At 37.1% G+C, this 15,139-nt stretch overlaps 1 protein-coding gene across 1 annotated transcript in view; it reads right to left on the bottom strand.

The window, feature by feature from the left end:
* Positions 1-317: 317 nt before the first annotated feature.
* The window catches only part of Oseg5 (intraflagellar transport protein Oseg5), a 60,168-nt gene continuing 45,346 nt past the window's right edge, over positions 318-15,139 (bottom strand). The window contains exons 13-17 of the mRNA XM_081770025.1: positions 13,869-14,040; positions 9,972-10,094; positions 7,492-7,631; positions 5,220-5,343; positions 318-570 (exon numbers count right to left, since the gene is read on the bottom strand). Of these exons, the coding sequence (XP_081626151.1) occupies positions 496-570; positions 5,220-5,343; positions 7,492-7,631; positions 9,972-10,094; positions 13,869-14,040 (634 nt within the window). The 3' untranslated portion in view covers positions 318-495. The remainder of the gene's footprint in view (positions 571-5,219; positions 5,344-7,491; positions 7,632-9,971; positions 10,095-13,868; positions 14,041-15,139) is intronic.

Here is a 15,139-nt window from a genome sequence, read left to right as displayed (position 1 = left end):
ATAAATGAACCGGTTAATAAGAAAATTATTATTATTATGATTATGATGATGATTATGATGATGATTATTATTATTATTATTATTATTACAGCAAACAAAGTAAAAGTTATAGGTACATTGGCAACTTGAACGGGACTACTAAGAGATTAGTTGAAATAGACAAAAAGAAAATAATAGAGTGTGGGATCGAACAAAAATAATCGATGAAAGAAGATTACAGCTGTGAATCGTAGAGTACAGGCGATTCCAAACTAGTTATTAGACAACTACGACAAAAGCTATAGGAATATTACCAGCGCAAGTAAAAATACTACAATATTTGAACTTGTTTAATTCTGTAGATTTTATTTACAATTTAACAAAATAAATACACTTAGATTCCAATATATTTTAACACAGCATTCTATGTACAAGGGTCCTTTTTTGTTGTGGCACTTAATCATAAATTGCACTTGTTATTTATAGTCAGTGGTTCACTATTATCTTCAATTATTTCTATTTGCTAGTTTCTCTTTCTTTTTGGTATTCCATTTGAACTTTATTATACACTTTTTCCGGATCTAGTTCCACCTGCAAAATACAAACAGTCACATTATAATTTTAATTATATTGAATGATGACTAAAATACCTTATATATATTCATCAACTTTTTACGTTTTTTGAGATAAAACATGACTGAAATGGAACAAAAAACTGTTCAGTATATTCGAGGCGCATTCAGAAAGTAAGTTCCGAAATTGCCCCAAGATCGCATGTGTGTCAGAGCGGGACATCCTTACGTGGGAATGGAGGAGGAATACGTAGCCATAGATTGGCGTAAGCGAGTTGTATGGAGTCACTGGCACAAGAATTGTGGTGCGGTAAACATGGCATGCACACAGTCCCCCGGCTGAGTACGAGATATGCGGTATCAAGTTTCTTCATGCTAAAAATCCCTAAGTATCAACGATCTACTGATAACTGCATGAAGTGTATTGACTGGATGTCATGATAAAGGTATGGTCGAAAGATGATGCAGACAATTCACAGCAAGCCGCACCAATGTGCACGACAAACATCGTAGAGCCCGATCATCTATAGTTACGTCTTAATTGATGGAAAATATGCAGTAATCAATTGTGCATAACCGGAGTTCACAATGTCTGTACTCTGTTTCCACAGATCTCCCGTTCTCTGCTTCATGAGATCGTCACCCAACTACTAGTTTCACAAGTTATGTACACGATGAGATCCAAAACAACTGACTGTGGGGACATACACACAGGAAGTATAAAGGTAAGGTTCTGTCACTTCTTGTGGAAGTCTGTGTTCAATTGACCCTCACACCGTGAGTTGAACGCGAATGCAGGTAAGGCGAAGGCCAATTGTTGGTGTGGGTATATCCAACAAACTACCTAGTTGTGGCAGTTCAGTTACACCGTGAAGTTGCGTAAGGACAGAGTAAACATGGGACCTCCACATAGCGTCAAAAGGGTGTGTATGCTGTACGACTTCAAACTCGGGTCAAACACCGCTGCCAGCAAGGCGGAAGATATGCCAGGCCTTTGGTGAGGATGTCGTGACTACGCGGGCAGTGCAGTGGTGGTTTAACCCTTTACTTGACCTTGTTGCTCCTGAACAACACGAAAGTTCTATATTTTTCCTCATGAGCATATTTATTGTATGTCTTCCAATTGGCGGTGATGCCTACAAGCATCATCTCTTTTGTTAGAATTTGTATTTTTGCGCTCCGAAAATTCGGAAATTTAGCCGTAGATGTCACTAGAATAGTGACGTGGCGCCATTTGGCGCCTTGAGTTTCCGTCTTGTTTGTTTTATTGTATGCAGCACTGAAGAAATAAAAGTTTCGTTTTGCGATTTAACTAGAAGCTAGGTGAAGGTTTACTTGATATTTATGTAAAATATTATAGCAATATCTAACTTACTAAAGTAATAATTACGCTTTTGAAAATTGTGTTGCTTGAGAGGAACAATGCCAGAATATGGTGTATTTCAAGACAGTATCTTTTTATATGGAAATGATATGGGACATATCTAAAAAGCTTCCGCTTTCACAATCGTCCCTCATCCCGTCTTGGAAGCAATCACCCACATGGTCAGGGATGTAGATAAGGGGCCATGGGGACACGGGTCCCCCAAAATTTAGCTTGGCCCTCAAATGTTATGAGTTACTGTATATTTATTTGTAAACTCACTATACAATTACTGGGCCAAGTCGTTTCCATTTGCAAATATGCCCCTCAAAATCAGAACTCTGGCTACGTTACTGCACATAGTGTAAAATTAGTGCATTACCAGTTTGTTGCTATTGCGCAAGCGCTGCTTTTCTCGGTTCGTCCATGGGGTTTGAATCTATTACGACCACTTGTTCGGATCTCACGTTGAACTGAAAGTTCCGTCCTTAGGACATCATCATTCAATAAAAAGCAATGGCAAACCACCAGAGGTTCACCTTGCCCAGTGATCCGTGTGTAATTGTTTTGTATCATCAGAAATATAGCTACAAACGATATACAGTATATGTTCCTGTGTATGTAAGAAAGTAATCAGTGTGCAGTTGTTTCGTATTATGAGATATATAGCTAGAAATATATAAATACAGTATTTCATATGGTGTGTGTATTTCACTTACAGTATATCTTTGTGTAAGTAAGAACGCAATGAGTGTGTAATTGTGTGGCAGCAACAGAAATACGTATATTCACAAACTGCATGCCTCTGTGTATGTAAGAATGTAATGACAGTGTGTAGTTGTTTTGGTATTATCATGTATATAGCAAGAAACAAATAATTATATATATCTATTTTATCTATATCTACCTATATATATATATATATATATATATAGAGAGAGAGAGAGAGAGAGAGAGAGAGAAAGGGAAAAGAACGTAATCAGAATGTAATTGCTTTATATTTAAATAGATCATAGCCAGAAAACAAAAAATATACATTAAGTGTGAGAGATGTTACACGGCGAAAAAGATACCTCAAATGGGTATTGTTGCTTGCGAACAACGTATCATATTTCATTTATTGTAAACAATAAATTCATTTTCACCCTAAATTTTCAATTTAGTACCTAAAATACGCAAATCACCCAAATTTGAAATTTTTAACACAACTCATACAAAATGAAGATCTTGAGGCAGCAATTGAGGCAAAGAGTGGCCAGACATGTGAGGAATTGGGACAACAATTCATTGTGAGTGGAGAAACCATTCGGCAGGACCTCCATCAACCTGCGACTACAAGTTGGGTCGATGGATCCCACATGATTTGACTCCGAGCCAGAAGGCAACGCAAGCAGACATCTGTGTTTCTTTACTGTTTCCTCTGAGCAAGGAGCCACTTCTGGACACGGTGTTGACATATGATGGGAAGTGGATCCTGTACGAAGCTCCACGGCGCCATTGTCATTGGTTAGCATCCCATGAACCGATTAGAAACCAGCACTGCACCAGAAGAAGGTCCTCCTGTGTGTTTGGTGGGCTGCTTGCGGCATCGTGCATCGGGAACTGCTACCAGCTGGTCAGAGCATCAATGCAACTGTGTACTCTGAGCAGTTGAGTCGTGTTCAAGAAAAACTCTAAACTCTGGAACAAGCACTTCTGAATCACAAAGGGATCCTCGTCTTACAGGACAATGCTAAGCCCCACGTGGCTAGGATGACCGGGACACCATTCTACGCCTTCGATGGGAAACACTATTGCATCCGCCATACTCTCTGGACATTGCACCGTCCGATTATCACCTGTTCCATTTTTGGGGAAATCACCTTAGATCAAGCCAGTTCAAATCCCTAGCAGAGGTACAAAATGCGCTTGATACCTTCTTCACTTTACGGCCCACAAAATTCTACCGCGATGGAATCCATGGCTTTCCAGAAAGTTGGTAGAAGGTCGTCGATGTTGATGTGGACTATTTTTATCTTCCAGATACGTCTTAGGTGACATATCGATGTTCGAAGGTGGTGGGTGAAAAAGCTACAGAACTTTGTTGTTTATCTTTATAATAACAATAATAATAATGACGAAGTAATGATTGATAATAGCAATGAATAAAGATCTGATAAAAGACATTGCAATTTAAAAAAAAAAAAGGAGAAAACTTTTCAAATACAAATAAAGTGTAAGTATACAAAGATAAGCATTATTTTTCATTTTGTTTTGTTTAATTTTTTTTTAAAAAAAAAAAGCTTTATTGTCTTGTTTATTATTGTATATATTTTCAATTACATATATTGCATATGGAGAAACCAAAGTTTTTTAAGTGCTTAGGTTCTCTTGGAGTCTTAATCTGGTCCTATCTTTACGAACGCACATATTACATATTAGACGTTATATTTGTATCACATTTAACCAGGGTTATCTTGTTTAAAATGTTATTCTAATTACCTAAGAAATTTCGAACCAAGTTGGACAAAATATTATTAATTTCGGGACAAGTTGGACAAATATTATTATTATTAATTAAATACCAGCATTTTTGAGGATATCGCGGGAAGTCTCGGTGGCTCAATGATAGAGAGCTCACCTCTTGTGTACGGTTCTGGTTCGTTTTCAGCTCGCGCCAAGTGAACTTTGTGGTGTGCAAACACCGTGTGGGTGGGCTTTCTCAGTTTCTTTTGTTCCCTCCTACTTTCTCCATTCCAATATTTCATTCATTATCGTCATTATCCTCTTCTTTAGCATTTTAGCGAATAATGTGGGACATAAAACTAAAATATTTCATTTCATTTTTGCAGTGCCGTGCCGTGGAAAATCAGCGCCCAGGAAGAGAGTATACGACGGCGCCCCCGGAAACATGACAGGTGGTCGACAGACCAGCCGTGAAGCGGCACCATGGTTGGCGCGAAGCGTAAGAAAATTTTCAAAAATAAACCCTGCTTTTCCTTGATTTTGAGCACTTTTTATTACTTTTTTCCTTTCATTTTACATATGTGCATATGGATTTCCCTAACATGAATAACATTATAGGACCACTTTCTAAAGCAGGAAGAGGATTTAAGTACATACTAGTAATGTTACAAGTAATTTTACCTCTTTTATCTTTCCTTTTCTTACTTTCTTTTTTACTCCTGAATTTTGCGCCCCCTTTACTTCGGCGCCAGGGGCCGTCGCACAGTTCCCTTCTCCCCACGACACGGCATTGCATTTTTTTCAAAAATAACACGGTAGGAAAAAGTTTTCTATACTTGTTACTATTCCTCTGTACATACCTCTTTATTATATTTAAGAAATTGTTCGTTTCTCTCTTCCATTTCCAATCCATCTAGGTACTTTTTACGGTAGAAAAGAACAGTGTCTACGTGTGTCTTATGTTTCACTGCTAAGTTAATCGCTCTGAAAAAGAGAAAACAATAACGATATAATCTTCATTCAGCAACAGTTAAAGAAAATCAAGTACCTCAGTTAAAGAAAATAAATATATTGTAAGGATCCCCACTTTACGAGAGACGCACGTGTCAACTCAACACATGCTATTGATTATAAACAACGTAGCAGACAAGAAGCCGACACGAAGGACAACGAAGAACCGCGAAAGCAGACGGACCTCACGGAAGGACCCGAAGAGGACAAATAAAAGGAGGACCACCGTGGGACCCAGCATCAGTTGTCCAACTGATCAAATCACCTACACCGCACTGAGGTCGCACTAAACTAGGGGTACACCTATCCTTCCCGTGGTCGCACTGGACTAGGGGTTTTTTCTACAACAAGCCTCGCGAAGCTGCCTTGAGCTGAAGGAGCTATCCTTCAAGACTCAGCGGAACTGGCAGGTGCCTTGGAGACTGCCTTGAGAGAAGGGACACCGTGCAAAACACCTATTTTCCTCTTACTTGGACATTAACAAGATAAACACTATTTTGCTCTTTGTAAATCAAAGATGCTTTGTATTTATCAAATTTTATAATAAATTGATGAAGGGGATAAATCTCGGTCCATTATTGATTCTACCAAAGTCATTACAATATATTTCTAGAAAACGTGCATGAATTCAATAAACTTACTAATATTCCGTAAAGGCAGACTTTAATTATTGTAAAATTACTTCCATAAAATAGTAGGTACAGCAATTAATACAAAGGATTCGGACTTTCTTCCAAAACATTTTATTATGAAAGTTTTGTTATACAAAATCAATCTAATTGTGGTCCGAGAACCAATACAATATTCTCTATGAACCGTAGTTTATCTGGGTAAATAGGTGTCCTAAGGACTAGGCAGCCAAGGAAGGGAGACCACAGAGCTTCAGGCAATCTAAGTGGTTATGGTTAGAAATTCAGTGTTTCAGGCAAGCAAGAAAGATTAAGGTCCCGCAGAGCTCTAGGCAAGCTATGTGTTTGGGATTAGGATCTCAAACTAAGCGTGCGGAGAAACCATTGGGCTCCTGCAGACAAGCTAGGTAGTTGTGGTTACGAACTCTCAGTACTCCTGGCGAGTTGAGTTTCCACAGAGCTCCAGACAAGCTTAGAGAGGGGATAACCAAACGAAACTGGTGCCAATGAAGGTCTTACAACGTTTTTTATACCCTCTTCTGAAAAGATGGCGCTAGTGTTCCTCTTCTGTCACATGACTTGATGATGGTGGTAGTACCTGGCGTCTAGTTGCTTATAGTAGTGTAGTAAGAGAGCATGTGGTTTTGTTCAATAAGAAGCGCGCGTTGTTGTTTACAAATATAGACCATTTGTAGGATATTACATTATAAAAGTTAATTATTCTATTTTTGTGTATCAAATTTTCTGCATACTTCCTAGAATTAGGAGACGTGACGAAAGCAAAGGGCATCCAAATTCGTCTAGACTGAATTACCAAAATACCTTGTAGTACAGAATATATACAGGAAGCCTTAATGGTGCCAATGTACGAATATATATTCTCCGCTATGTTCGTTACCTACTTGCCTTTGTTTGAAAATAAACAGTGATGATGCTGCTAAATATGAACATAATTTGCTGTTTATTATTAAGACAAACCCGTATTAAATCTAAATAATTACTTATACAAAATCCACAAGTACTTTTTTCCATGTCAAGCACTTTAATGTGAATACAGTATATAAATTACAAACACTTGTTACATTTTACCTGTAGAACAATGCAATATTTGCTGCAATCCCACATGAAGCACAGTGCCATTAACACACTGTAATCATATTTACACATCAAGATACGTAGATGTGTAATGAAATTTTACTACGATGCAACACATACAGCATTACATACAAGACGTTATTCCATACATCACAATTTAAAATTCATATTTAAAAACTGAACCATGAGCGTTTAGTTGCGTTTATAGTTTCGACTAGCTCAACTCAAATACAATATAACAGTACATTACTGTTATCGGGCTCAAACAAAATAAATAAATAAATAAAAAAAAGTTAGCCCCAATAGCCAATAATAAAATCACTTGATTACAAGGAAAATCCCCATTTGGCCCTTTTAAAAATTTAAAATGTGCCACATGAAGCACATGAAACGTTACCTGTTCCAATTGTGAAGCTGAATGTTCATCATGATAGCTCGGAAAATCATTCCATTCTGTAAAAATATGCTTTCTGCATCTTGAATATTGCCTGCCAACGCCGCCATCTCTGCTAGACGCGCTTCCTGAACTGGTATTTCCTATGATAAGAAGAAAGAAAAGAAAAAATATGACATTTCAATGAATAAAACCATTATTGTAATACACATTCTTTATACCTAAAATACATTATTTCTTTAAATCAGAGGTCAATTGAAATTAACAGAAACAAGCGTAAACACTCTTCTTTTCCTATAACGTAGAGCAGTACACAACCAACAACACTAAGAAGCATAATTGGTACGAGTTATTTTTAATAAAAATCAAACATTTTTATAAAAGATACCAACGAATAAGTGTACTAAAATTGCAAGGGTACATTCTTCCCTTAGCCACAGCAGTTTTAAACTCTAAGCAATACAAATATTGGTTAACCTAAAAAAGAAAGTAGTTTTAGTTGCCCCTTAAGCATTTATCTCTTCAATGCCAAGCAGTATAACTGGTAAGCGCCGGAGAAACCACGTTTCATGTTCCCTCAAAATAAAATTAATTAATCAATTAAGAAATTTATCGCGGAGTTTTTGAGTTTGGGAGTGAACGCACATCCTTAACCTTGACCGACTTCAACCCTACATGACAAGGGCACTTCTTGAGTCTCAAACAAAGTAGACGCCATATTTAATCAAAATTTATAATGGTTAACACACTTAATTGAAAATTGTTGCTATTCATAATATGAACAAACCTGTAAGCTGAATTTCGGTCTATCTCTTATTATCAACTGACTCCAATCTCACGCAACAGGTCCACAGTTGGAAATAAATAACTTGACAGTAATGACTGGCTATTCGGTCTCCACTGCGAACTGAAACAACGAGGAACGGCGCTCAAACACGGTAAATGAAAAGCAAGATTGCGATGCACATTGTCCTGTAGTGTATCACAATGCTTTGTTGCACTGGCATTCATATGCCACTTTCACTAATTCGGTACAAGACTCATGCAGTAGTAAATGGAGACTGGATGCAATATCACATCATCGTCTGCCACAAATCGACAGGTGCAAGCGAGGCAAGGCGAGATATAACATTACTATGTGGTTTCTTCCTCTTTGAAATTCGGAAGTCTCAGAGAAAACACAAGCAATGTTTCATCACCATCAGATGATCTTTACGGTTACGCGGAACCAATGTATCTACGTATTTATATACATAGCATTTACTGAAGCTGTTAAAATTCGAGCGGAAAAAGGTTCCAACGTTCCTATTTCCAATATATTGACATAATATACGGAAAGTAAGAATACAGTCCGTAAATAATGAACTTTACTACTGTCAACTAAGACCATATACAAAATAACCGTTTAAGGCTTTAATTTTGTAAACTGAACTTATATTAGGTTCTAACAGAAGATCTCAAACTCACAATAAATGTTTCCCGAATGGATAACAATATATAGCGAAATTATATACGAAAACAAATATGAGATGGTATCTGTTTCTTAGTTTATAATATCTTCTTCTTATCTGCCAGTGTGAATTTAGGCAAACCGTACAACACAAATGATAAGCGTAACTTTGAGAAACTTGATAAGGTGGTTAGGCAACCTGTACAACATAAACAACAAATATAACTTTCAGGAATTTAATAAGGTGATTAGGTAACCCCACAACACAAACGACAAGTATATTTTTTAGGAACTTAATAAGCTGATTAGGTAAACAGTACAATACAAATGGCAAGTATAACTATCAAGAACTTGACAAGGTAACTAGGCAACCTGTACAATATAGATGACAAGTATTACTTTCAGGAACTTGACAGGGTGATTAGGTAACCTTACAATATAAAAGACATGTATAACTCTGAAAAACTTGATAAGGTGATTAGGAAACCCGTACAATACAACTGACATATATAACTTTCAGCAACTTGATAAGGTGATTAGACAACCAACAGTTCCTTCTTGTATGCTGAGTTGCATAACTTATACTTGCTGCCCACCACTGAAATGCCAGTTTCTGAGCCAATAAAGATAGCCAACTCGGATTGAACACATGCTTCGTAAGTAATGAATGCTGTAAATGCATTTATTTACTTGTAGAAAATGAAGCTAATACTTGAAGAAGAAACTCATAAAAAGTAAAAATTTCCGTTTTTCACCCAAAATTCCGGCATTTTTTATGGAAAAAACAATCACCCCAAAAACGCTTTATCTCTAGCGTTTATAATGAAAACCACGAAAACTGAGTTGTAATGACACATATAAATAATATTCTAAATGCTGAGCTTTGGAATATGCTACTGCCTACTTCATTATATTTTGTTAAGTACTCCAAGAAAACAGCACAGAACACACACAAAAAAAGGAAAAACTTTGTTCTGGAAGCAAAATGTATTTTTAATGTTTTCAAAACTAGCTGCAAAAGCAAATAACTTACCTTAATGTACTGAACATAAGCAACTTTATCCATATCATCTATGGCTGCATACGCTTCCTCTGCAGTATTCAGTTCTTTAGCATGTGTAGCCATTGCTGCTAAACATGCCCACAGCATATCGTCCTGGAATAAAATTCAATCTTAGTAAACACAATATTAGTTTTTCAGAAGACAGATTTAAGATTTATGACATTAAATAAACCTCGAACTTCTTGTCAACTTATTAAAAACCTAAACATTTTACCTTAGATACAAGAAACTCACTAGTATAATAAAAGAAAAGTGTCAAATATTCATGCAGTGCTCCTAGTTTCAAATACAAAATAAAAAGCATATTGTCATCAATATATATCTAAACAGACTTCCTACATCTATAAAACATAAGGTTTCCACACCGCAGTATATACTATATTCTATTCTTAAGTATACTATTCTATATATACAGCATGAGGCAGCTAAAAGTACCACATGAAATAGTAGGGGCTCATAAAATGGAGATATGGGGGAGTTAGTAAAAGAGTGACAAATGGGGCATCTGGAGCAAAGTTATATTTTGTTAAATGGAACATATATTCGTAAACACTATATTCTTCGCTCTTACCACTACCACTGCTGCTATGAACTAACACGATCTCGTGGCTCTGCAACCAAAACTTGCTCTGCGTCAAGACAGTTGTATCAGGCACCTGAGACGTCTTACATGCCGTGGTACTGACGGTCAAGTAGGCCACTTGTTATTTTGTTTACACCTATTTACATGCCCATATCTTCGTTCCTATGTGCAGTACACACATGGGACCAACGCAACGGCGTTGTGTTTCTCTGCGTGTGCTCTTTTATATTATGCATGTATATCGTTCCATTTAACAAAATATAACTTTGCTCCAGATGCCCCATTTGTCGCTCTTTTTCGAACCATCCCATATCTCCATTTCATGAGCCCCTACTGCTATTATTGTTTCTCGCAAACCTTACATCGCTAGTGTTTCTAGTTTCTTCACTATTTCAGGTGGTACTTTTAGTTCCCTCATGCTGTATATATATATATGGTGTTTCAAAACAACATCGACAACGTTTGCGAAGTGATTCCTGACACCAAGATAAAACAAAAAAATATTGGCCAACCTGGATGCAGAAATCCGTCATTTCGGAGTTATAAGCTGCCGAAAACGTGGAAAAATGAACTTTAATGGTCCATAGCTCCAATACTATAGGACCTACCGTAGTCGGGTCAAGACTTCGCTCAGCAACTGGTATGTGTCCTATTCAAATATTCATGTTTCACAATCCCTCCGGTACTTGCGCAACAATTTTTATAGAGGTACTTGGTGAGTACATCAAATTATATGCCCGTAGCCAAATTTCCTAAACAAAAATTGTTGTGTGAGTATCGCAGAATTCTGAAACAAGTATATTTGGACAGCGCACATAGTTCCTCAGTGAAGCCTTGACCCAACTACGGTAGGTTCCATAGTATTGGAGCTATGGACCATTAAGGTTCTTTTTTTTTTTTTTTTTTTTTTCACGTTTTCCGCAGCCTGTAACTCCGAAATGATGGATTTCTGAATCCAGGCATCCAGGTTGGTCTATACCTTTTGTCTTATCTTGGTGTCAGGAATCGCTTCGCAAACATTGTCGGTGTTGTTTTGAAACACCATATATATATATATATATATATATATGACTTACATTTATATTCTTCATTTATCATCATTTATAGATGTGTATTAATCTATTTTATAGATTGGTTTAAACATACTGCATATCTTAACTTACAGTCTTAATTGCTTTTATAGTTTGAAAGAATATACATATTCACCAATTGCGCTTTGATTTTTTCCTAGAGTATAACTGCAATCTCGATCTTGTGACCTTCTATGGCCCTTCTTAGATGCGAACTCATGTTCTGTAGCTTCTACATATTTATTAAAAAATGACTTCACTTATTTGTTATCACGGTAATTATTATGGTAATTGTAGGTCACAGTATCGTGATTGAAATTATAACTCAGGAGATAATCAAAGCACAATTATATTCTATTTGCAATGGGTTGCACAAAAATATAAACTTTATTGACTTTCAATCTTTAATACTTTGTACGTAGATCAGCTGAAAGAATGCGCAGCCACGTAACGCGAAAAGAAAATGGATTAAATGTTAATAAAATACGACAGAATACTTTAACAGCACATTACAAATTATGTCTTGAGATTAATTACACGTAAGAGGGCAAAAACTTGAAGAAAAAGAATTCAGACAATTTCAAATCGAAAACTTAGAAAGATTTTATTGTTAGTTATACTGAAGCATCAACAATTATGTTTATCTCAAAATTCTACTTACACCTGCCATATCATTGTCTTTTTAACTTATTCAAGAATACACTGGTCACTACATTAATCAATCTCATAGACGCGTGAGAAGTGAATGCGTTACTGGAAAATCACACTAGAATATAAAAGAATTAAACGAATACAGTAGACTCCCGAGTATTAAGCCTAATGTGGCGGAAGGGCAGGCCGAATAACAAAAGGCCGGAGTTCTATGAACTCATTAATTTGCCCAACCAGTATCAGAAGACAAAATTTTTATACCAAAACGCACTGTTATAATATAGTACGTATTTTCTCACTTCTTATTTGGGTCTGTGCTGGTACATAGTTTATAAATGGTTACGTACTGCACTGCACGTTTCAAGAATTTATTGGAGAAAAAGTAAGTTAAAGAATACGTACAATATATTTAAACTGTTCACATTTTAACATAAATTCTGTAATGCCTAACTTAAATGCACGAAACATAAACAAAACATTAACGTAAATCGTAGGCTTAATGCTTACGAAAATTGACTGAAACTGATTTTACAGTACACGGATATGAAAAGGTAACCCTAAGATAAGAGTCAACAATTTTTAGTTTTACAGTTACTTACAGTTTTTAGTTTTTGAAAAAGTCCTTAATAGATGACTGCTTCTGCATTTTAGCTCTCTTTCGCGACGCAATGTTCCTCCACTTACGCAAACAGATTATATCAGCTGGCGTCGTTTATTTCTGCTGATTGATATACTGCAACGCTGCTCTTTTCCTGTCACAACATGTATTTTGCACAATACACGTAGGGAGATCGTCGCAGACGCCCGCTTCCAATGCCTTGGCAATGTTGCCAATGCAATACCTTGCCTTCCTTGTTTAATTACGATTTTTATGTGATTTGGCGAATGTTAAGGCGTGTCTTAGCTATTTAATATGTATCCTATTGTCATTAAGAATGCATTTAATCAGTTCAGCTACTTACTATCGATGCTTCCCATTTGTCTCTGCTTGACCACTCTAGGATACACATATGGTCTTGCTGGCTCATTGGTAGAGCGTTCACCTCTGGTGCATGGGGTCCTTGGTTCGATCCCAACTCGCGCCAAGTGAGCTTTGTGGTGGACAGACACCATGTACGTGGGTTTTCTCGGGGTTCTTCAATTTCCTCCCACTTTCTTCATTCCACCATTTCATTCATTTCTCATCATCGCCGTCTCCTTTACCCTAGCCGGCATAAGGGTAGGACGTAAAACTTAAAAAGAAGATTTCTGGGATTCACGAGGCTCAATGGTTACTACCCTCTTTCGATGCACAAAATTTTGCTGGTTAATTTACCGTGCTTGGATTGAGTTTCCTCAGTTTGCACGTGCTTGTATGATTTGCACTGGAATTCGCTTTCACCGCTGTTAAAAATTGACATAGCTAGCAGATGGCAACAGATGTCGCTCTGTTCTCTTTCGTTCTTGTGTTAATGGATTATGCACTTTGTCAGCTGACCTATGTACAGCAAAGATTCTATTGAGTGTACCGCAGTTAGGAACCCTTAGAAAAGGACAGCAAATTTCGAATGTTATGTATCTTACCTTTACGAAACGACACAATCTGATAGCATCATCCCAACGTGTGGAAGCAGTATAGCCATGGAGAACAGCAGGATAAGGAGAAATGGCGGTGTTCACTAACGATCCATCCACGCGACGAATGCTGATGTGCGAACCCACAAAGTTTGTGATCACTGCATTCTTTCCAAATTCCCTGTTAATATAAACATAGAAATCATAGGTAAACACTAGCATTTCAAAATAATGAAGTCAATCATTGTCCTTAAGAGCCGTTTTGCACTAATCCTGGTTTATTTGGAAATTTGAAGCACCGACGTATGGCAATTTAAGAAGAAATATTTGCTTTTTTATTCATCAAGGGCTGTTGTCAGCTTCAAAGTAGTCCCCCTTGTCGCGTGAGGCAGCACTTTCCTGGATGACTCTGTCACTGTCGAAAACAAATCGTTTACTGGATCGTTGCTAGTTTATTTATCACGGCAATCTGATTGTCCCGAATATATATAATAATTTTAGAAATAGTCAAATGTCGCATGATATTAAGTCAGGGAAATAAGGAGATTGGTCAAGTTTCGGAATGCACTTCTGCAAACACATAACGCTATTCCAGATCTATGCCGCTAAATTTTTAACAACCGTATAACGCACTTCCAAGTCCTCTGCTACTCCGTGAAGAGTGATTCAACTGGTTTCTATCTCAGTCGAAAGAATGCACGTAAGTGCGAATTGTTGTTGGACTCTACATCATAGGTTACGTTGCTCGCATTTCGGAAACAAATACATCCAAAAAAAAACTTTCTGCAACACCGTGGTTATGAAGGAGGAGATGGGTCCGGCGGCTGTACAGATCATCATGTAAGATCAACCTTCTCAATGTGCTGTTCCCCCCACTCACTATTTCGCCTCCAATAAAACAGGATTACAGGACCATGTTACTGGTCTTACTATCTGCTTTCTTTCGAGTACTAAAATGAAATTATATTCAACGTAAATGAAAGACATATTAAAAAGTATTAAGCATTTAAAAATTAGCATTCATCATATCAGGGCTAACTCTGTCTGTGATATTTAGGCTAATGAATTTCTGTTATTGAGAAGACGAAGAGGAACTGGATGAAACATCGGCTAAGAAGGAACTGTATCATGAGTGACGTGCTAGAGGGTATGGTGTCAGGAAAGAGGGAGGGGTGAAGAAGACTAGAATTAATGGACGATATCAAAACAGAAAAATCGTACGTGAATACGAAGTCGTTAGCGGAAGACCGTGGAGCATGGAAGCTTTCCAGTTGCGGCAA

The sequence above is a fragment of the Thermobia domestica genome, chromosome 8 (genome assembly GCF_964235325.1).
Source record: "Thermobia domestica chromosome 8, izTheDome1.hap1.1, whole genome shotgun sequence".
Taxonomy (NCBI): domain Eukaryota; kingdom Metazoa; phylum Arthropoda; class Insecta; order Zygentoma; family Lepismatidae; genus Thermobia; species Thermobia domestica.
This window is presented reverse-complemented; position numbering and strand designations above follow the sequence as displayed.